At 42.0% G+C, this 24,892-nt stretch overlaps 1 protein-coding gene across 3 annotated transcripts in view; it reads right to left on the bottom strand.

Annotated features, from left to right (window-relative positions):
- LOC144593598 (mitochondrial inner membrane protein Mpv17-like) overlaps positions 1-22,368 on the bottom strand; it is a 37,178-nt gene extending 14,810 nt beyond the window's left edge. For 2 of the 3 annotated variants that reach the window (XM_078399420.1, XM_078399421.1), the window contains exons 1-5: positions 22,119-22,368; positions 20,595-20,677; positions 5,909-6,024; positions 5,046-5,138; positions 1,557-1,652 (exon numbers count right to left, since the gene is read on the bottom strand). In XM_078399420.1, the coding sequence (XP_078255546.1) occupies positions 1,557-1,652; positions 5,046-5,138; positions 5,909-6,024; positions 20,595-20,677; positions 22,119-22,120 (390 nt within the window). In that variant the 5' untranslated portion in view covers positions 22,121-22,368. The remainder of the gene's footprint in view (positions 1-1,556; positions 1,653-5,045; positions 5,139-5,908; positions 6,025-20,594; positions 20,678-22,118) is intronic. The other variant, XM_078399424.1, reaches the window with a different exon arrangement.
- Between the last annotated feature and the right edge of the window lie 2,524 nt (positions 22,369-24,892).

Genomic DNA, 24,892 nt, shown 5'->3' with positions numbered 1-24,892 from the left:
CAGAAATGCCATCGACAACATTTCTGAGATGAGGTTGCAGCTACTTAGTGTACTAATAAACATAGTAATGGGGATAAAAGAAAGTGAAGCAGAATAATTAATGAGATATTATTGGGAATGGGAAAATTGTAGCAAATTAGGTAAAAATATGGAAATGTGAGGTCATTAAATTAAAAAAAAGGTAGAAAAAAAGTTTCCAAAGTGGCATATAGCTGGTAAAACGCAATCTAAAGAGTGTTAGTTCATATTGAAAGGGCACGACAGGTACAGAAAATTTAAAAGGTTAAGGTTTTCAAGGAGTGGAGTAAGCTCTCAATGCAGGGGGTGATGCAAGTATGGAGCACTTCCACAAATGGCTATTGATGTAAGGTCAATTGTCACCTTTAAATTTGAGATAGATTCTTGTTAACTAAAAATATATCAAAAGGGAATACGCAGCAAAGAAAGATCAGTTACCATCTTAATGAAGACCAGAAGGAACTCTTATTAAAAAACTTTTTTTTAATGCCTGTGTGGGGTTGAATTAAGGGCCTGTCCCACTTTAGGCGATTTTAAGGCGACTGCCGGTGACTGTCAAAGTCGTAGCAGATCGCCAAACTTTTCTTTTACCCGACGACAATGCCGAGTCAGGTCGAGATTACAGCGTTTTTGAAAACATCCCGAAATTCCCACGCTGTCAATGCTTCTCCGGCATCCTAATTTTCGCTGAAATCACTGACAAGTCGGTAAGTACTTGAGAGTTTTGAATTATAACATCATGTATGGGTTACATAAAAACCAAGCATCACTGTAACAAGGCATAAACTGGATTTACTTCCAGTTTTCTAATAGCTGTATTAATTTTTATTTTTTTTAAAGTGGTTAAGTGGATTTTTGTGAAAAGTGTGTGGGCATTCTTTGAAAATGTACGGGAGATGCACATCTGGTTTCTGGATTGCATATCTGGGTTGGGAGCCCACTTTAAATGTAATGGCTGATGGTCATAAACATCGCAAAATTCCCACGCTTACCTGACCGTCAAACTGTCGCCTCCAATCTACCTGTCAAATGTCCTGACGGTAAATAAATTGGTTAAACACAAGCATTTTATGGTATTTTGAAATGACTTTACTTATTTTAATATAATGGGCTTCTTAATGCATCTAAGAGAACCTGGCAACAGCGCCCGCAATAAGCAACATTACCTGGCGACAAGCCAGGTGTCGCCGAGAAATTTCACTCCGGAAGATTTCTCAGCGACGCGCTGAGATCCACTACGATTCTTGGAAGACTCCTCACGATCGTGCCCACGACACCCGGCAGTCGCCTTAAAATCGCCTAAAGTGGGACAGGCCCTTTATGGGCATTCTGATGTTTTTTGTTTAATTCTGGACTGTTCAAAAACAAATCACAAAATTCCAAAGCAGAAGATCACTTAAAATGTATCCAATTAGCCTTCCCCGTAGCCCTCAGAACCCTACCTCTCATGTACCTAATAAACTAGATGATGTCTGCAGTTTTGAATCAATATTTAAAATCAATTCAACTTTTGAAGGATACAAGTTAATATTACTCACCTGCTCGAATTTCAAATATATTTTTTCCCGTGAAAGCCCGCCCAGGACCCCAGTCACTACCATGAAACCAGCCAAGAAACAAGGCGCAAGCGCAAACTGGAACAAAAGAAAATATTTTTTAAATTATCCTATAATTTATAAACTTGCAATGGCCACATAGGCCTGACACGTCAAGCAACCTTGAGCCAACTACCAGGTTGTTACTTCTCATTTCAACTCATGTATGAATGAACTGGTATTGGTGCTCAATCTGGCTAATCATGTCCTCAAAAGGACTATTTGAAAATAAAGCATTTAATTTTAAAATATCATTAAAAGAATAAAAACCTGAGGAAAAAAAGTGAAACAACCTTTAGCACTGTGGTTTTTGTTTACTAACTTCAAGTCTATGATACGTGAAAAAATAATGAGATTGTACTTCTCTGCCGGGAAGAGAGCAAAGATCAGTTTTTCACAATAAAAGTAACATTTCAACTAAATGTATATCATATGACAATTCTTGTGCAAAGTGCATGTCATTTTTTGATGCCTGGAATAAAAGGAACATACATGTGATCACATCCATCATGCCCTGACAGAGACAAATGAAAATGCAAAGTTAAAATGTTTAACTCAAAGGCAGCATAAGTGTATATTCATGGAGCTCACATTTTAAATGCAAAACCGGGGTTTAATTCCTGGATTCCTCCTTAGAAAAGTTTAAATGAACTTCAAATTAAGTTTACTGAGGTTTTGAAAATGCGTTACATGTTGGACGAGGACAAAAAATGCAATATTTCGTGGAGAAAGTCTCATTTTGCTCAAGAGGAGAAAATACCATATTTTAAGAGACAAGAATCCCAAAGGAAGGGGATTCCCTCACTGAAAAGATAAATTGGTAACCTCAACATTATAGCAAGGCACTTAAAACAAAGTAAGATAATCAGGTAAATTCAAAGCTTGGAGAAAGGGAAATCATGCAAGACCATTTTATTGAGATTGTTTGAAGTAAAATGCTGAAAATAATGGGGAACCAGCGAATGTACAATACATAAGTTTAGCAATAACAGACAGGCGTGGGGAGGAGCAAGTCGAATATGCTGAAGTGGGGATATTTCTCAATGGTGAAACCAAACTGTATAAAAATGGACTTTATTAAAATCTGACAATGTGTACTTTAACCACATGCGACTTTTTTCATTACAAATCTCAAATTGTGGAGTTCAGAGGCAAATAAATAAATGATGGGTCTTTGGCCCAAACATTATGGAAGGCACTGTATGTAAATGAATTGGATTAAGGCACTGGAGATATTCTTACTTTTTAGCCTCCTGTGTGTCAACAGGAAATTTATCTACTAAGTTGTGAAGAGGAGAGAAGTTGACTACAAACAGATATAGATAGGTTGGTGATTGGGCAAAGATCTGCTAAATAGAGTATAATCTGGGCAAATGTGAAATTGTCAATTTTAGCAAGTAAAATAAAGAAAAGCATCTCATAGATATGCTTTTTTCAATGTTCTGAGAAAAGTTGGAATCTGGAGTCCTCCTGCATGATTCACAAAAATTATGTTGGTACAACAAATAATTAGGAAATCTCACAGTATCTTATCTATTTCTCGGACAATTGAATCCAAAAATAAGAGTCAATGCTTCAGTGAAACAATGCACTGTTGCGACCACATTGGAGTGGTGTGCAATGCCTTATTGCCTAAAGAAGGATGTCAGTACATTGTAATAAACCTTTTGTGAATTTCTTCCATTGGACTTGTATTTACTGGAATTTTGAAAATTGAAAGATCATGAGGGGCTTGATAGCCCCTCTGAAATGGAAGTGGGAGAATCTGAAAGTAGGGCTCCCTGTTGCCCATTTCAGACCCAAGGTTTGTGTCTCTGTTTCATAGAGGTTTGAGAAATTGGAAGTCTTTTCCTCCAAGAGCAATGAAGGCAGTGTCTGGTTATTTCTAAGCCAGAGGAGGATAGATACTCGATAAACAAGGAGCTGATTGGAGGGAGGTGGGCAACATAGGGGTCAGTGGGTGGGCAGATAGGAGGTTTAAATCAAATTAGCCATGATCTTACTGAATAATTCGAGGGGACGAGTGGGCTTCCCCCGTTTCAGTGACAGACCTCCCAACATTTGATTTTCCAAATTCATCATTTTGATGTCAAAAATTCAGAATTTTACATCAAAATTCATAATATGGCACGTAATGTAAGTTTTGAGCAAAATAAAAGTATGCACGCCAAATGCGCATACGCGTTGCGCTATATTCATATGTGATAAACGACTATTATTTCCAACAGTCTGTAGTTCTTGGACTACATGTACAATGTCAGGCCTATCATGAGTGTACTCTGCTATTTACAGAAAGGTTATTGAACAGAAATACTTTTTACAACACAGAAAAAAAAATATTGTTTTGTTTTTTCTATTTTGCTTTTTCCTTACACATCCCAATTCTCTTGGTATTGAATAAAAGAACAATGGTCATAAAATCTATGACGAAGTTATGAAAAAAGAGTTTCATTTAAAACTGCACGTACCTAATGTCATTGAAGACATACTTGCTCCAGTGGTCAACAGCAAATCACAACGGTCCATTTCCCCCCACACTACCCTCCCCCCACTCCACCCCCACCCCTCCTCCGCTACCCCCACTCCCCCTCCCTTCCTCTGCCCCACCACCCAACTCCCCTCCCCCCGACCCTCACTCCCCTCCCCTGCCCCCCCCCATTCACCCACCCCATCCCCTCTCAACATCAACGGGCCTCACGCTATGCGGCGAAGCGAGACCAGGCCAGGCGAGTGGCTGGAGGCCAGGCGAGTGGCTGGAGGCCGGGCGAGCGGCGGGGCGAGGGGCAGGGCAAGACATTTGTTTCGCGAAAAATGTGAGGCGAATTCGGAATGGTAGAAATGAAATAAGAAAGCGGAAACTTTCTGCCAAATTCAGAAGGGTTGGGAGGTCTGCAGTGATCACCAATATGCAATACTGAAGCTAGCTCACACAGCTCTCTTCATTTTTTTCTCTGCAGATGATCATCCTGGTATATTTTTTTCTGCCTCAACTCCTTTTCTCCAAAGCTGGTAGAATGACCAATATCTCACTTGTCAGATCAGGTATCTGATTCTTGTGCTAAATTTTTCTTAAATATTATTTTTATATTGCTGGATCTTGGAACAATGGATTAACTTCTTCCTGCAAGGCATTTTAGAATCATAGCCGACAGCACAGAAACAGGCCACTCAGCCCAACTTGTCCAAGCTGACCAAGATACCCCTTCTAAGCAAGTTCCATTTGCCTGCATGTGGCCTATTTCCCTCTAAGCCATTCCTATCTGTGCACCAGTCCAAATGTCTTTTAAATATTATTGTACCCGCCTTAACTGGAAGCTCATTTTATATGCCCACTATCCTCTTAGTGAAAAAGTTGCCCCTGAGGTTCCTATTAAATCTTTCCCCTCTCACCTTTGGGTATTTTTTCCAGGCAAATAATTTTCTTAGACTGACCTGATCAAGTAGCATTTTCTTAAAAATTGCAGTTTTGGTTTTTTCAACTATCAGTTGATCGAGATACCTGTACCATTTGCAAAGAATAGGACCCTGGGGAAAGGATCATAACAAGCAAAAGTTACCAAGGAATGCAATTTCCATTAACATTTCTGATTGATTGATTTGTAACCTACTTGTACATTGTGCCAACCGACACCTCCATTTTCTCCAGCTTTTTAATTTAGTTTAATTAAAATATCATAGCATATAGAAATCGGCTCTACAGCCCACCGTGTCCAAGCCAACCATTGATCACCTGTTCACACTCTAAGTTATTCCAATTTCTCACCAACTTCTTACACACTGTGAGGAAATTTATAGTCAAATTAAGCTACAAGCCACTGGAACAACTGGAGGAATCCCCGCGGAGACAGGGAGAATATGTAAACTCCTCACGGGCAGCATTCGAGGTCAGGTGCCAGCCTGGGTCTCTAGAGCTGTGAGGCAGCAACCCTGCCAGCTGCACAATGTGCCACCCTTAAACTTTCACCACATGGAAAAATATTCAGGATGCTCCCACATATGGGCAGTGGTTGATTTATCAGTTTCATCACCTCACATAATCTATTGCTGTTTCTTTGCATTCCATTATCATTTACATTACTAGCCATGGCACCAACTTTGCACAATCAGCAAAATTGTAAATTGCTCTCTATTTGTTATGCAAGTCCAAAACAGATGAGATCGCTTTATCCCAATTACAGAGATAATGGCTTTGTGATATTCTATCTTCTGCAATCAAATTACTTCCCAAAGTAAATCTAGAAACGTGTTTTATTAATTCCCTAATTTAACATTCACCTCATAATTTGTAGACTTACCACATAAATTAATCCAACAGTAGTCATCTTTATTGTCCTCTTTATGTTGTGATCTGATAAACCTCGCCGTTCAACCAGTTGCTGTGAAATGATATCACTTAAACCACATGTACAACCTACAAAATCAAAGAGCATCAAAAAAAATTTTAAATTGATTGGCAGGATGGATGTGGAAAGTGTTTCCTCTTGTGGGATTTAGTTTAATATCTTTAAGTGTAGTTTAGAGATATAACGCAGAAACAGGAGTCCGTGCTGACCAGTGATCACCCCGCACACTAACACTTTCCAACACACACTTGGGACAATTTACAATTATACCAAGCTAATTAGCCTATACACTTGTACGTTTTTGGAGTGTGGGAGGAAACTGGAGCGTCGGGGGTAAACCCACGTGGTCACGGGGAGAACGTACAAACTTTCTAAAGACAGCACCCGTAGTCAGGATTGAACCCAAATCTCTGGCGCTGTACGGCAGCAACTCTACCATTGAACCTCCGTGCAGCCCCTTAAAATAGATTAAATCTTAAAATAGATTAAATTTCCAGACACGAGGCAAGGGAATGGAGTGGGAATATGGGATTGCAATTTTAAATCGGATGTGATTTTACTGAATGGTAGAACATTATCGAAGGGCCACAGGGCCCACTTCCGGTCTCAAGTGCTGCTTTTCCATTACACTTCAAATAAAGTGAAGCAGCTGTGCTGCATGCAGCAAGTCCTGTGAAACGTGTAAGAAGGAACTGCAGATGCTAGTCTGAAGAAGGGTCTCGACCCAAAACGTCACCCATTGCTTCTCTCCAGAGATGCTGCCTGTCCCGCTGAGTCACTCCAGCTTCTTGTGTCTAAGTCATGTGAAACATTCAGAATGGGCTGTGGCAATAAACATCCACATCATTCAAGTGCCAGGCAACAACCAGCTCCAATGCACAAGCCTAACTATCTCCATTGAAATTCAATGGTGTTACCATCAACAGCAACATCACGGGGTTCAACACTGCTTTGAAACACAACTGACCCAGTTACCTAAATATTTTGGTTACAAGAGCAAGTTAAAAGCTGTATATCCAGGAATTTAAAAGCTGTATATCCTCTTGGAAATGACTCACCTCCCACCTAGCAGTCTTTCCATTCGCTACAAAGCATAAACCTGAAATGTGCCAGCTAACGGTCCAATCTGCCTGGATAACTCCACAGAAATCTCACCATTCCAATCCCACCAATTTCTAACTCCCCTGCACCATTTTCTTTCCCTCGCGCTAATATTTTTGAATTTTCAAACAATTACACTCATTTCCATAGCATGAATTGTTCATTGAACCATTCATAATGAGTCACTAAGTGTAAAGTAGTTGAATCTCGGAGCAGTGTCAGTGATACCGGTTGAAAGGTCAGTGGACCAAAAAAACAATCTAGGAGGCAGAAAATCTAAATGGGCAAAACTTTCAGCCTGCAGGGATACAAAGATCAAAAGGCAGAAAACTGGAAGAACTCAGTTCAAACTGCACCTGCGGAGGCAAAAGGCACAAGTCGATGTTTTGAGTCCCGACTTTGTATTAGGATTGAAGGGGAATAGGAAAGATTGCCAGAGTATAGACAAGTGAAGAGTGAGGGAATATAGGCAGATAGGAGATATGTGGAAGCAGATGGGAACCAGGGGAGGGGGGGGGAAAGGAAATGGGAAGGATGAACAAAGGAGAGGAACACTAGGTGGAAAGGTGTGCGTGTGTGGGTGGGTGGAGGGCACTGGGGTGTGGGTTGAAATTGGAAAATTAATTGTTCATATCATTGGGCTGTAAGCCACCAGAGTAGAATATGAAATGTTGTTCTTCCAATTTCTGGCTCCACGGTAATGGGGAAGGCCAAAGACACACAGTTGGTGTGGGAGTGGGAAGGAAAGTTATGATGTGCAACTGGAAGTTTGAGATAGCTGTTGTAGGCATAGCTGAGGTGTTCTGCAAAACAGTTGCCTCATCCATTCAAGATTAGGCCACAATGACAGCATCAAAAGCACAAGACCAGTTTTGAAGAGGTGCAGATGAACTCTTGCCTCACCTGTATGGGCTGTAGGACGATATTTGCGTTTATTTAGTACAATTCTCTCGAACAGAACCTTGACATGTCTGAAAGTTATCTTCTGAAATAGTTCTCTATATTCCAGAGGCCACAGTAACGCTACAAAATTAAGTTTAAAGAGTTTGATTGTATACAAAACTTCATCTTTCAAAAATGTTACAGCAAAACTACCTCTAAATGAGGTTTGAAGATATTATTATGAATTTTATTCAGTTGTCTGAACTAATTTATCCTTGCTATTTTGAATACAAAATAAAATAATCCCCACATTTAGCCTCATCCTTATTATCAAATACTTTGAACAATTTATTATCTTCCACTTTTTAAACTTAAAAAGATTTCTTATCAAATGTTTCCAGCAATAGCATTCATTTTATTACAAATTTGACTATTTTTATTTCTGACATGATTTATGATTTGAAGCAGCGCTACTTATGTTTTAAAGATGTTTGTGTTATTTTTCCGTGGTCCCAGTATCTGACATTTGGACTTGGACTACTTACACAAATTTTCCAATTTATCTTGACATTAGTCGCTTCTGATGTCACATTCAGAATATTTTACAGCCAATTCTGGCACAGTTTTATTGGAGACTCTATTAGTTATAAGTTACATCTGAATGGCAGAAAATATCATCAGCTCTTTATAGTTTGTAGCTTGCTGTACGTACTAGACAATAGGTCCAGGTGGAGGCCATTCGGCCCTTTGAGCCAGCACCGCCATTCAATGTGATCAATGGCTGATCATTCTCAATCAGTACCCCGTTCCTGCTTTCTCCCCATACCCACTGACTCCGCTAACCTTAAGAGCTCTATCTAGCTCTCTCTTGAATGCATTCAGAGAATTGGCCTCCACTGCCTTCTGAGGCAGAAACCAACACATGTTGCTCTTTTAGAGATGGATTGATCTATTAAAAACTTGTAGAAATGAAGAGAGATTTGACTATAATGAAATAGCATTCAATTTCCAGAACAAATAAACACTAATAAAAAGTTGAAGAAAATTTAATGGGCAAAAACTTTCAAATACCAAGTTTTGTTTCCTTTGTAAGGAGCTGCAGTCGATAACAAAAGTCTGTCTGCTGCTTACTCTTTCTCCTACAATTGGTTGAAGCATTAGGTTCTGACAAATCTTTAGTATCTAACTTATCCATGTGCATGAAACCTTCTTTGAAAATCTTCCTGTTATTTAATAATGAGGAAAGATCTCAAAAGAGATGACATGCTGTAGAATATGGATGTACAAAAATCACAAAGTAAAATTCACTATGAATTCAGGTACTAGAAGAGATAAGTTCTCATCTTAGACTTAATTCCCCATGCCAGTTCAACATACCCACACCTACAACCCCCCACACCTACAACCCCCCCCACACCCCACCCCCAGAAATATCCCCCCTACCGTGCGCACAGCCCCCCCACACCCGCCCCCCCACACCCACATCCCCACCGCCACACACACACACCCACACACTAAGCAGATCAGCCAGTATCACAAGAGAACATGGATAGGAGACGGTGGGACCCTTCTTCAGATTGATTCGGTCTGCTGAGTTACTCTAGCACTGTGTGTTGTTTTGCCTTAAAACTAGGCACCGATGCCACTGGTCTGCACCAGCAAGCCCTTTGTCACCCACTGCACAGTCCGGTTGATGCAATTATTGTTGCAGCTCACGCTGTAGCCCCTGGGGACAGCACTTTCTTCAGGCCACTGCCAATGACAAGATGCACTCTGTCACCATGGACCTGCCTCCCCTCATGCCTGCTGCCACTTCTTTCTGTCGCCTGTGATTTTGTATGCTCCCCGCTCCACAAACATCTCCTCCTCCTATTGCATTGTTCACTCTGCTGCACCCTTTTCCACCGCTGCCTTCTTCTCCTCCGCAGACATCTTTCAAGGTGGATGATGTCGGCGACTCAAGGAGAGGAGGCGGAGTGGACAGAGCAATGGAAGGAGGCGGCGGCGGCAGTGGAGGGGGGAAACGGACAAAGCGACGACCAACAGGAAGAAGCGGCAGCTGGTGAAAGGGGAGGGATCCTCACAGTGATCAAACACGCCCTGTCGATGGCAGCGTCGAAGAACATGCTATCCCTAGGGGCTACAACGTGAGCCGCAACAAGAGCCCCGTCAATTGGTCTGTGAGGTGGGTGAAGAAGGGTTCACCGATGCACTTTGCGAGCCACGTCTGTAAGTAGCCGGCTGGCTGTGCGAGTCGTTGTTGGCATTGGCAGGTCCATCCACTATAACCAAAATAAAGGGTCCATTAAAAACAGGGATTGCTGTATATTCAAGACAGGGATCAATAGCGTTTTTGAAAGACTGAAATTAAGGGATATGGGCTCAGTGATGTTGGGCTTTTTTAAATCACCAGAATCTAATTGAACTGGAATGGACATGATGAATGGAGTGTTTTTTATTTGGTGTGTCCATCTGAAAAGATAACTAATACAAGTAGCTAAATTAATAAGAATAAATTCAGATGTTTAGAAAATAAAGTAAATGGTGCACAAAGAGTAAATCCCAAATAAATTTAACAAGAAAGGTAAATTTAGAACCATTGGGAAACTATTCATTCAAAAAATGAAAAAAGTATAAATATAACTTTCTGTAAACACAGGCTCAAGAGCTGCATGTTGTCAGTGAAATGGTGCTGACATTTTATAACATTAATCATTCAATGAATCTCTCCTAACATATGTACCTGACATACATCATTCTGTAGCCGTCAAGACAAGCGAGAGTCAAAATTTGTTATTTTTATATGTCCTGAAATGTAATGATGAAATTCTTACTTGCAGCAGCACAAAGCTGCAAATGTTGGGTGAATATTACATATGCTCCACATTGAAACGTTTTGGCAAACTAAACCACTGAATCTAATTGGAAGTGGGAATAATGGCAGGTTGCACCATCTCCCCACTAGCCTTCACCATGGCGATGGAAGTGATCATCCGAGCTTCCAAGTGGGTCGTAGGTGGAGAGCGGCTGCAGTCTGGGAGCGGCCACCTCATGCATACATGGATGACATGACCACCCTGACCTCAACCATTGCATGTACCAAGCGCCTGTTGGAAAAGCTTCATGCGAACATAACATGGGCCCGGATGAAGTTGAAACCCAGCAAATCCCAAAGCATATCCGTCATTAGAGGAAAAATCGTAGACCACAGATTCCTCATTGATGAAAAACCCATTCCGATGGTGTCAGAACTGCCAGTCAAGAGTTTAGGGCGATGGTACAATGCAAGCCTCAAAGACTCACACCAGTGTGACCAACTGAGGGAAGAAACCATCAAAGGCCTTGCCAGCATAGACAAGACCATGCTTCCTGGCAAGCTGAAACTGTGGTGCCTGCAGTTTGGATTGCTCCCCCATCTGATGTGGCCTCTGACGGTCTACGAGGTCCCCATCACCAAAGTCGAGAAGCTGGAGAGAACAGTCAGTTCATACGTCAAGAAGTGGCTTGGACTCACGCGTTGCCTCAGCAATATTGGCTTGTATGGACACAGCGCTCTGGAATTGCCTGTCTCTAGCCTCACAGAAGAATACAAATGCACCAAAGTGAGGCTGGACATGACCCTGACCGAGTCTCAAGATGATGCGGTACGAGCGGCTGCTCCCAGACTGGCAACTGGGAGGAAGTGGACCCCATCGGAGGCTGTTCAGCAAGCAAAATCTGCTCTCAGGCACAGAGACATTGTAGGACAGGTGCAGCAGGGAAGAGGTGGGATTGGACTTGGGACAAGTCGACCCACATGGCACAAGGCAACATCCATCCAGAGAAGAAAGTTGGTAGTTGCTGAGATCCGTCAGCAAGAGGAGGCAGAGAGATGCGCAAAGGCAGTCTCACAGTCCAAACAGGGCCAGTGGACTACCTGGGAAAACCTGGAGCATCATAGGCTTAACTGGAAGGATCTGTGGGAGATGGAAGGAAGCTGTCTTAGCTTCATCATCAGAGCCTCCTACGATGTTCTTCCCACACCCAAGAACCTGAACCAGTGGTTTGGAGAAGATCCATCATGTTCTCTCTGCCAAACCCCAGCAACATTAAGGCACATCCTCACTGGTTGCAAAACCAGTCTTTCACAAGGCCGCTGCTCATGGAGGTACAATTAGGTCCTGCGACAGCTGGCGATTACCTTGGAAGGAAGGAGAACTACCACCAATGCCCTCCCTCCCCCAATGCCTGATTTCTTGAAAACCACCCATTTTGTAAGAGCAGGACAACTTCCAGAGAAGCCATTTGCAAGAAAGGAATCGACCCTCCTGGACACTGCCCGGCAGGCTGATCTAGATCAGAAGCGCATATTTCCACCAGAGATCATCATAACTAATCTCAGGCCGGACCTGATCTTGTGGTCAACCTTACAGAAGTCCCTGTACATCATGGAGTTAACTGTGCCTTGGGAGGCTGCAGTTGGTGAGGCGCATGAATGAAAATGCCTGAAGTATTCAGACATAGCAGCCGAGTTAGGAGGAGGGGGAGTTCAACGAGATCTGGGTGTCCTAGTGCATCAGTCAATGAAAGGAAGCATGCAGGTACAGCAGGCAGTGAAGAAAGCCAATGGAATGTTGGCCTTCGTAACAAGAGTTGAGTATAGGAGCAAAGAGGTCCTTCTACAGTTGTACCGGGCCCTGGTGAGACCGCACCTGGAGTACTGTGTGCAGTTTTGGTCTCCAAATTTGAGGAAGGATATTCTTGCTATGGAGGGCTTGCAGCGTAGGTTCACTAGGTTAATTCCCGGAATGGCGGGACTGTCGTATGTTGAAAGGCTGGAGCGATTGGGCTTGTATACACTGGAATTTAGAAGGATGAGGGGGGATCTTATTGAAACATATAAGATAATTAGGGGATTGGACACATTAGAGGCAGATAACATGTTCCCAATGTTGGGGGAGTCCAGAACAAGGGGCCACAGTTTGAGAATAAGGGGTAGGCCATTTAGAACGGAGATGAGGAAGAACTTTTTCAGTCAGAGGGTGGTGAAGGTGTGGAATTCTCTGCCTCAGAAGGCAGTGGAGGCCAGTTCGTTGGATGCTTTCAAGAGAGAGCTGGATAGAGCTCTTAAGGATAGCGGAGTGAGGGGGTATGGGGAGAAGGCAGGAACGGGGTACTGATTGAGAGTGATCAGCCATGATCGCATTGAATGGCGGTGCTGGCTCGAAGGGCTGAATGGCCTACTCCTGCACCTATTGTCTATTGTCTATTGAGGCAAAACAACACGGCTGGCATGCCCAGGTGCTCCCTGTAGAGGTTGGTGGTAGAGGGTTTGTAGCCATGTCAACAACCAGACTCCTGAAGGGAATGGGAGTCCGAGGACAGGCCTTCCGGCAAGCTGTCAGGTCGCTGTCAGAGGCTGCCGAGCGAAGCAGCAACTGGCTATAGCTGAAGAGGAAAGACTCCAACTGGGCTGCAAATGACCAGCAACAGGGGTAAAAATGGAGGGGAGCGCACCTGGGACGTCAAGTATCACCATTGAGCTCTCTGGAGGTGTCGTGGGCCTATCAACGAAACACCAAGGAAGGAGGGTGCCCATCTGATGACCCCAATGAAGTCTTTACCCCTACCCCCACTCAAGAGATTAAGAAGGTGCCGATTACAGTAGGGATTGTAATACCAAGTCCTATAAGCTCAACCAATCTAATTGAACAAATCAAACAATGACAATTAATTTTATTTCAAATTACCAAGATCAAAATACCAATAAAAAGGAAAACATAGAGCAAATAAAGTCCTCCCAACCCACCGTGATGGTTTCTAAGTAATATGTCATAACTGATGAGAATTACAAAAAACTGAAACCAAATTGAGACAGGTTAAAATGTGATTCCTAGTTTGTGCAAAGCTTAACTTAAATCACCAGAAGGGAGACAATAATAGCAATTATTACCCAGGCTGTGACAATAAAAAGAAGAAATCAAAGGCATCTGAAACTGTACGCACGTAATCTGTTAAACATTGAATGTTTTCAAAAGAAGGTTGATTATTGTTTACTGTGCTGGGCCCATCAACTGTTGTCCCGGTCAAAGTTAACTCAGTACAGGCCATGACCTGAACTTGGTATCCTCTTAGTGTGGGAGAAAAGTGGGGGGATGGGAAAATGTCTTTGCATGACAAAAAAAATATATTTGCACACATTACTACGAATTTAAGTAATTTTCTCTTCACAGACATGACCTGCTGTTTCATCCAACATGTCCTCTTTGCTTTACTGATATTAAGCGAAGTACAGTTTGCCCAGGCCTTTTCTCAAATAGACACAGGATCATTTGCAATGGAAATCCGGTTCATTGGAGCACTCTGACAAGGTGCAGCAAACTTTCTGCGGCAAGGCAATGATGCTCCATTACACGATTCTTGCTGGGTATTGAAAAGCACAGAAACCACTGCCATGTCAGTAAGCTGGTAATTTTCCCCAGCTGTTCGTCCAGAATCTGTGTTTGGTGGTCTTCACCCTCTGCCTTCCACTGACCAGTGAACAAAATTACAGAGTGCCGTTTTCCTAGAGCAATCCTTTACAACAGGATCTGTGGAATAACGGGGATTTTTACCACATCATGTTGTGTTCCACCACACGTCCTGCCACCAAAGAGATAATAAAGTGACAGCTAAGCTATAAAACTTTGCATAGCCACAGCCAAAAATGAAGTTTACTGAATGATTCTACACTTAATGACAATAGTTCAATAACTCAAGAATGCCTTTTATTTCATCATTCACTCTAGTACATCTAATGTAACAACACACCTGTCCACAATGAAGCATGGATTCAAATGCCATGCAATCTGCAGATTCTAATTGCTGATTCCAATAATTAGCAGTGTTCCCAGTTTTAAGTTGAAATATCTGTTCAGCAAAAGTACTTGAGATGGTTTGCCCTCTAGTGTTAACAAACAAATTAACAAGAGGACACAATCTATTATAGATAGCAGCAATCTGGAAGAAAAATCTGTCGAGGGACACAGCAGACCACGGAGCATCTGTGCGGGAAATGGACAGTTGAAACTTTTGGGTTAAAACCCTTCATCTGGGCAGAGTCAAGGGGAAATAGCCAGTTTATAGAGGCGATGGGGAGGAATGGGGCAAGAGCTGGAAAGCAATAGGTGGATCCATGTGAAGAGGGGTGATTAACAAATGGTGGGGAGGAAAGGGTGATGGAGGTTGTAGGTGGCGATGTGCAGGTACCAAAGTACTGAAGGTGGTGGAATCTGATAAGAAAGGGTGGAACCAAATGAGGGAAGGATGGTGAATAGAAGTGAACAGTGAATATGGAGTTGGGGAATGGAGAGGGGAATGAACTGGATGCAAGGGGGCTAGGTGATATTGGAATGAGGTGTTTGTGAGAGAGAGGACCTGGGTAGAGTAGGAGAAAGGGGTAGGAGGGGCTGAGTAGAAGAGGGGAGAGGTCAGGTTACCTGAAATTGGAGAATGCAATGTTCATGTGGGTGCTTAGCAAAGTGGTCACCCACTCTGCAGTAGCCCTGGTTGGAGGAGGTACAGATGAATTTTGTCTTGCCTGTTAGGCCTGTTTAAGTGTCTAGATGGAGGTGGTACTGGGACAGATGTTACACCTCCTACAGTTGTTGGGGAAAATGCCTGGGTAAGCAAATAAACCAGGGAGTCATGGAGAGAGTGGTACCTGTGGAAAGCAGAAAGGGGTTGATGAGAGGGGAAAAACCGCTGAAAATCTCAGAGGGCCAGGCAAGTTGCAGTAAGCCAATGGATTATGCTGGTGCAGAGGCTGGTGTGGTGAAAAGGACCATTGTGTCTTATGGTTATCAACTCGTGTCAAGTGTGTGTACCTTATCAAAAGTGTTCATTTGTCACATCTCTATCTAACTTTGCCTTCTTTAAGGAGAACACAGCATCTCTAATCTCTCCACAATTCTCAGGCATCTCACCACTGACACCATTTTAGTAAATCTCTTTTGTACCCTTCCCAATGCCTTAAAATTTAACCACCCGATCCATCCTTTCTACATTATTCTCCCAGACCATTTAGTAATAAGGATGACCGATGGATTTATATTTTATTAAGCACTTATACTTGTTTTCATAGGAAACCAGCTTGTGCATGAAATTACCTTCTGTCCGCACAGAACATTTCGATCCTAAACTGCTTTTAACTTCACTCTTTATTTACAGACCTATTCTTAAAGATATTGGTTTATTATACAATATTTTTATAATTTCTGTAATCACTTGTCTATCTTCTGCTGGTACCTCCCTTCAAGTTCCACCGTCTCTAATTAATGGCTGCTTGCCAGTCAGTTACCAGGCTGTTCAAGCCAGCTGTCATTCAGTAAGATTAAGGAAGATACAATTGTAATCATAGCTCTACACTCCTGCCCAGCCAACGTTAAGACTATGCTTACTAATTACCTGTTACTTGAACGCTAATAATTTGGTTAATCATGCACTGGAACAACCAAATTACTCCAATCTCTCACTATTCTAACATGTATTATTTCTCCTACCAAATTTCTTGCCCTCAGTTTACTTCATGTCAGATATTTGTCCACTCACTTAACCTGTCTCCCTCTTTTCCTCTTCATAACTAACTTTTCTACCTATCTTTGCATCAACAAATTTAGCAAATATACCTTCAGTGCTTCAGCCAAGTCACTTATGCAAATTGTAAATAACATTAGGTCACAGCACCACTTCCTGCGGCACACCACTTATTACATCTCGCCAACTAGAAAAAGATCTAAACCTACTGTTTACTGTGCCAATCTTCTACCCACATCAATATGTTAATTCCTACACTATGAGTTTCTATTTTCTATGACAACCTTTGATGCAGTCTCTGATCAGAGTCTTTCTGGATCAAACTGTACATTTGCCAACTTCCCTTTATCTACAGCCAATTACATCAAAGAACATTAAACTGGTCAAATATTATTTTTTCATAAAAACATGTTGACTTTGCCCAATGACCCTAAATCATCCCAAGTGCCCTGCAATAACATCTTTAATAAATGTTTCTAACATTTTCCCCGTAACAGACATTAAGCTAACAAATGTGGAGGCACAAGAAATTGCAGATGCTGAAATCTTGACAAAAAGGAATGAAGGAACTGAGCAGGTCAAGCAGCATCTGTGGTGGGAATAGACGGGTTAGGTTTTGGGCCTGAAGAAGGGTCCAAACCCAAAACGTCATCTGTCTATTCGCTACCAAGATGCAACTTGACTCGCTGAGTTCCTCCAGCACTTTGTTTTGTTCAAGCTAACTAATCCAGTTACCTGCTCTCTATTTCCCTCTTTCAACAAAGGAATTCTAATTGCTATTTTCCAATCAAATGGAGCCTTCCCAGAATTAGGGTATTTTAGAAAATTTAAATTTAAACCGTTTCATTAGGAATTTAAATTTAAACCGTTTCATTGGGAACCTTTTTTAAAAAGATCCTAAGATGAAGTTTACGAGGATCTGAGACTTGTCAGCCTGCAGCATCAACAACATGCTTAGGACCACTATACCGATGATTGTAGCTTTCCCCAAGTTCCTCCCTCCTTTCCAATTCTCAACATAGGGAGAGTAATCCTCTGAGATACTCAAGCACTATGTCATTTTGTGTAAACCAGCATCTTGTTTCATGTTCCAACTTTATAGATGTTTCTGGGAAGCTACTTGTATTATACATTGCAAATACTAGTGCAAAACATCTGTTTAATTCATCCGCCATCTCCTTGCTTTCCATCATTACATTTCCTTGATTGCATGAATTTCTGACTTATAAAAAAATAATGTTAGCATTGAGGCAGGTAAAGAATAGGGAGTGAGTAAAATAATATTTTAACCAAAGATGATTCTATAATCTAGAATGCCCAGAGGGAGCTGTTCCCTTTCACTTCCATTACATTGACTAATTTTGTTGAGAAAGCAAGAACAAGATGTACTTTTGGCAGTTACTCTATTCTGATGTTTCACAGATTTTTGTGAATCCACACATCCACATCAGTTACGAAAATTAGATTAGAAGTCACAGCAGTCTTATCCACTCATATTCTTCTTCTGAAGTATTGCAATCGTTACCATTCCTTTAAGGAAAGTAACGTTTTCCTCTAGTCCCTGCTGAAACTGTTTAATTATAATCTATATACTAAAACTCTCATTTGTTTGTTTGTTTGTTTGTTCCTGAACTACAGCCCACCTTACTCACTGTTGTCCCTTTGGTGCTAATGGAAGAAGTTTCATTGAAATCGGTGTTATATTTTTAAAGTTATTCACATTTTAAAGTTTAAATCTATCTCCTAGGGAGAGAGGGGAAGGGAGGGAAGGAGGGAGTATAAGGGGGGGTTGAGGGAGATGGAGTGGGGGGGAGGGTGCTGCACCAATGCAGGAGAGGTTTGGGCCCTGCACCAATGCAGGAGAGGTTTGGGCCCAACGGGTCCACTTGGTCTAGTTCCATCTAAAACCACGATCATGAAGCTTACTTTTCTGAAAAGCGTGCAACGCTTGTATCGAGTCTGAGTTTGACTCGTAGAAACAAAAAACTGCAGATGGTTTACGAAAGGAGACAAAGTGCTGGAGTACTTCAGCAGGTCAGGCAACATCTCTGGAGAACATGGAGTAGTTAAGTTTCAATCTTTTTTCATCTTCTTGGCAATCTGTTAATGTGTGAAACTAGGTCACACTGAGATACACAGAAAATCAGAAACATTTTAATGTAGATCTACAGAAGTAGAAGTACATAGTAGAGCTACAGAAATCACTGCAGATTAGCCGTTTTATTTGACTTTCAAATCTGCAACTAAAAGCTGAAAGCACAGTAACAAATCCTTTCGCATGTCAGAACCAGATTTCTGCAAGCTTTATACTAAAAAGGTGAAGTCTGAAAAGATCCTTCAAATGACTGCTTTTCACTAAGTTTTTGTTTTCCACTTCCAACATGCAATAAATAGTAAGGGTGTGTAGATGAACACGACTGGGGTTAAAGTCCATAGATCCTACAAAGTGGAAGTACATGTAGATAGGGTGGTGAAAGCATACAGGATGCTTAAGAGTATAAGAACTGTGATGTCCTGTTACAACTTTATAAATGCCCGGATGCTGACCATTTTAATTCCACTTTCCATTTCCAAACCAGCGTTTCTACTGCCTCCTCTGCTGCCAAAGTGAGGGCACACGCAAACTGGAAGAACAGTACTTGTATTCTGTTTGGGTAGCCTACAACCTAACAGCAAGAACATTGAATTCCCCAATTTCATGTAAACCCCCCCACCTCCATGCACACCTTTCTTTCCATTCTCCTGCCCCAATTGCCCAGTTCCTTCCCCTTCTCCATCTGCACATCTTCCACCTCTCCCTACACCGGGCACCACATTTTCCATTTTTCCCTGTCCTCCCTCCCCATTCTCTTCCACCCCCACTATTTCTCCCTCTGATTCTTCATGTCACACCCCATCTTCCTTCTTATCTGATTCCACATGCCTTATGCATCCACCTCACTAGTCTTTTATTCACAAAATGCTGGAGTAACTCAGCAGGTCAGGCAGCATCTCAGGAGAGAAGGAACACCATTGAAATCGGTGTTATATTTTTAAAGTTATTCACATTTTAAAGTTTAAATCTATCTCCTAGGGAAGGAGGGAGGGGAAGGGAGGGAAGGAGGGAGTATAAGGGGGGGTTGAGGGAGATGGAGTGGGGGGGAGGGGAGGAGAGTCTTTTATTCACAAAATGCTGGAGTAACTCAGCAGGTCAGGCAGCATCTCAGGAGAGAAGGAATTCCTTCTCTCCTGAGATGCTGCCTGACCTGCTGAGTTACTCCAGCATTTTGTGAATAAATACCTTCGATTTGTACCAGCATCTGCAGTAATTTTCTTATACCACCTCGCTAGTCTTGGTCACTACCTACTTCCTCACCACAAATCACCTATCTTGTGCTAGTTCTTGCCCAACTCCTTCACCTCACCTCTGTCTCCCAGCTTTCTCTCCTCTATTCCATCAGTCTGAAGATATGTCCCAAACCAAAACATCGCCCTCCACAGATATTGTCTGGTATGCTGAATTCCTCTGCCAGTTTATCGTTTTGCACAAAATTATAGCATCTGCAGTCTCTTGTGTTTCCACACTTTTATAAAATATTGGGTACGTCACACCTGATGGTATTGTGCCATTCCAGAGGGGTACAGAGGAGATTCATTGGGATGTTGCCTGGATTGGTATGAAGAGAGATTGGATAGGCTGTATTTGACTTTCCTGGAGCAGAGAAGGCCAAGAGGTTTTCTGATAGAGGTATACAAAATTATGAGAATAGACTGGGAAGATGGTAAGAATATTGTTCCTAAGGTGGGTGTATCTGAAGTAAGAATGCACAGTTAATGCGAGATAATGTTGCGAGGATCTGATGAGGAGTTTTTTTTACAGAGAATGGCTAGAATCTGAAAATGATTCCTGAAGTGCTCTCACAACACTTAAGCAGCATCTAGCAAGTACTTGAAGACAATAAGGAATTGGGTCAAACGTGGGTAAACGGGACAAATATCAAGAAGTATAATGATTAGTATAGACATGGTGGGCTGCAGGGCCCATTGTGTTGTACCACGCAATGAGATCTTGCATCACTCTGCTGAAACTGAAATTAGGCCAACATTCATTACAATACATTACCCGCAGTCAGTATTTGGACTTTCCAGGGATGTTTAGTCAGCAATTGTTGATACGTTCGCCATACTAATTTTAGTCCTTGTAACCTATGTAGAAAACAAGAAAATATATATCAATATCATGTCCACTATAACAAAGAGACATTTCTTCCTAAAATAACCATCAATATCACATGGGAGTGCTCAACAGCAACAAAATTCAATCAGCTTTGAATTCATATTAAAAAAAGTGTCTTTTCCAATGGAACCACAAAATACAGGGCAGTATTACAAATCTCCAAACAATAGCAATGCATTTCTTAGGTTAACATTACCAATCTAATTACAGCATATTTTACATTTGACATAACTATGTGGAAGTACTGATTTCATTTATTTAGATTTCTCGATATGGTAAAACAAAATTAAGGCAGTGACTTCACCACATTTGAATCCTCTACCTTAAAGCAAAATACTGTAGATATTAGAAAGCTGAAAAAAAGCAAACACAGATGGTTGCAATCAACTTTAAGATAGAGTGACTTTTCCCCTCTAATTGTAATGCTGATTATGAATAAGTAAATGGATATAATTATATAAATTGGAAATGTTATGGACTTCCGACGCACTGATATTAGCCATGGTAAATAGGAAATAGAAAACTTTATGTCAAATTGCTTATTTTGTTGTAATAATGAAGAACTTGAATTGTATTCTAACTACCTTCCATGTTCAAAGAATAGAAAATGACATAATGTATGATTTTTTGGTGAACGTTTAAGTTTATCAAACATTTCGGGCAGCTCCAGAGTTGTTGATGGCAGGTAGTTTTCTCACCAGTATCAACACTAAATCTATAAGACCAGTATCAACACTAAATCTATGAGATGCGTCTTTGAAATTAATATGAAGGTTCAACAGATTTTACTTAGAAAGTTTCCGTGGAAACAGCATAAATCATCAACTAAGGACAGCAACTCCAAGATGTTTCATTCAAGTCCATTTTACCAAAACGCAAATTGCAAGTTTTGGAAATCCAAAATAAAACTTTAAAAAACGCTGCTAAAATTCGGGTCCGGCAAACATGTGGAGAATAAAAGTTGCAGGGTGACGAAAAGTTAGGAATGTCCATCGTGTTCTGATCAAAGGTCGTCGCCCACTTTAAATTCTATTTCTCTATGAAAATCCATTTCGCCAACTGGTGTTGCTTTCTTTAAAACCGAACATACGATATATATATTTTTTTAAATGGGCATTACACAAAATATTTATGGTCCATACCCTATATAACTGAAAGCAATTGGAAAAACGGTTTCATCAATGGAAAGAAAACTATAATTAACCCAAATTACACTGAGCGTTCATGGAATCTACGTCAAACACCGATTCATTTTGAGAAACAGCATCCAACTACACAACCCCCTTAAAAACAGCATTGGAATAACCGCTTTCCAATTCAACTGCTTAACAACTGACTGGGCCAAATATCATTTTTAATGTTGGATAGGATACCCTATTTAATTTTTCTTAAAATACAGTAAAACCTCACATTGTTCCAATTTTAAGGTAAGATTGAAGGGGGGTGTGTGGAAGAAATGGAAGTTAAAGTTCCTTCAGGGCTGTTCTCCGCTGGAGCTTTCCAATCCGGCGAATGGCCTTGGGATGTTTGAAGACGGGCAGAGCAGAGCAGAGGTGCCGGTCGGCAATAACCAGGAGCGGCCGGTGGAAGCTGCAACATTCAGCGAGCGGCGCCGCTCCGACCGACCCGGAGCACGCGCCCGCCCCGACCCGGAGCCCGACATCCTGTAGCAAATGTCCCACGCGTCACTTCCGCCGCTACTTTGACCATAAGCTGCTAAACAAATTGCATTAAAAACACACAAAGTGCTGTAGCTGCTCAGCGGGACGGGCAGCATCTCAGGAGAACGTGGACAGGAGACATTGCGGGTCCCTTCTTCAATTGCATTAAACTGAGGACTGCAGCGTTGCTTTAGCAACCCAGTTCAACTACATTGCTGTGATGGTCTTCATCGACTGCTCACGCCATTGGGAATCGGATTGTTTTATTTAAGATAGACACAAAGTGCTGGAGCTGCTCAGCGGGACAGGCAGCATCTCTGAAGAGAAGGAATGGGTGACATTTCGGCTCAAGACCCTTCTTCAGACTTATTACTTAATCAGCCTAGTCCTGAAAACTGATAGTTAAACAGCACAGGCCCCTGGAAAGGAGTTAGTTTATAGAAAAAAAGACACAAAGTTCGAGAGTGACTCAGCGGGTGGGACAGCATTTCTGGTGAACCTGGATAGGTGACTTTTGGGGTCAGAATCTTTCCGAATTGTACCTGTTTTTCCAGGCTCAGGTACTGCGAGGAATCTCCCTCAGGAGGCAGGGTCTCTTCTGACAAATCTGGTTCCTAACCTTCTGACCTCCTTCAGCACTTCGTGTTTTTTTTTGTAAACCAACATCAGCAGTTTATTGCGTCTACATTTACCAGTTTAGAACCCTCTTTTCACCAACACCAAGCCTAGCATTTTTTTAATCTTCTAGTGCATGTCCTAGTTTTTTTTAAATTACTGTAATGTGTTTGGATCCAGTTTCACACGCCCCTCGGTGCAAGAGTGTTCTTACAAATATACTTCACGGGAAGACGCCTATATCCATGCCGACCAACAAGCACCCATTCACAAGAAAAAGGCACAAAGTGCCGAAGGAACGCAGCAGGTTAACCAGCTTTGCCATAATAGACCGTTTCCTGAGGGTGATCTCTTGCAGTATTTGAGCTCAGAAACAGTGCTATCTATGTTCACTAACGATGTGGATATGAGGGTCCATGATAATCGAGAATGAACGATGTTGGAGAAATCTGACCTCCAGGACCACAATGCAGATAAAACTGGCATAATTTGAACGTGGGCAGTGCCGAAAGTACTACGTGGCGTGTTAATGCCTTGTAGTACCTAGCCAAGGGGAAGGTAGACGTGTCGGAAATGAACTGCAGATGCTGATTTCCAGTCTGAAGGGTCTCGACCTGAAACATCACCCATTATTTTTCCATAGATGCTGCTTGTCCCACTGAATGACGTCAATCAAGGTAGATATGAGTGTGTGCTGTCACATCCAAAGCTGGTGACTTTTTTAACTGCATCATCGATGCCGCTGGACGCTTCAGAATGAACAGCACCTGCAGACTCCTGGTGGAAATGGTCCGATGCAAAACTGGGTGTCACCTTCAGAGCACAATCACCTCGTCGAAGACCAGAGAGCTCAGCCTGATCCCTAACAAAGCTCCTCTTCAAGGCCTTCATGGTCTGATCCACTAACATCAAGCCAGTGTTTTTCTTTGACTCCAACCATTTAGAACTCTTGCTACCTACAGGAGGACCTGAAGGTACGTAGAAGTTGAATGTCAAACTGCTGACCCCAGAGGACATCAAGGAACTAAAAAGAGACCATGCAGATTGGGAACCGTGAGGCCTCTCTTTGACTCCCCAACAGGTGGTGGGTAGATACCAACGAGTGAAAATATTAATCTTCAAAAGTCTGAAGAAGGGTCTCGCCCCGAAACGTCATCCATTCCTTCTCTCCTGAGATGCTGCCTGACCTGCTGAGTTACTCCAGCATTTTGTGAATAAATACCTTCGATTTGTACCAGCATCTGCAGTTATTTTCTTACACAATCTTCAAAAGGTGTTCAGAAAGCAAAAAAGTCGGAGGGAATGAAGAAACAAGGAACTGCAGATGCTGGTTTATACTAAAGATAGACACAAAATGTTAGAGTAACTCAGCGGGTCAGGCAGTAATCTCTGGAGAAAAAGGGTGGTTTTTGTTCAGGAAGAAGGGATCCAACCCAAAACGACACCCATCCTTTTTCTCCAGAGATGCTGCCTGACCCATTGAGTAACTCCAGCATTTTGTGTCTATCAAAGTCAGAGGGAATTGTGCCAAGGAAGAGATATGCTTTTAAGGGAACAGCGAGGGGAAAGAAGAGATAAAAGGACATTTAGGACTAGGAGATGGGAGAGTTGTTGGGTGGGGTAGGGATTATGAAGTTGGAAAATTCAGTCTTCATACCATTAGGTTATAACCTACCCAAGTGCAATACAAGGTGCTGCTCTTCCAATTCTGTTTCAAGGACAAAAAGTTCAGTAAGGGAATGGGAGGGGGTTAAATGGTTAGCAACTCAGAGCTCCAGCAGGTCTTGGCAGAGTACAAATGTTTGACAAAGCAGTGACCTAGTTTACTATTGGCCCCACCAGTGTAAAGGAGACCTCATCATGATTACTGGTGGATGTGGATAAAAGTGAGAGAGGAAGTGTAGGAAT

Source organism: Rhinoraja longicauda, chromosome 5, assembly GCF_053455715.1.
Source record: "Rhinoraja longicauda isolate Sanriku21f chromosome 5, sRhiLon1.1, whole genome shotgun sequence".
Classification (NCBI taxonomy): domain Eukaryota; kingdom Metazoa; phylum Chordata; class Chondrichthyes; order Rajiformes; family Arhynchobatidae; genus Rhinoraja; species Rhinoraja longicauda.
This window is presented reverse-complemented; position numbering and strand designations above follow the sequence as displayed.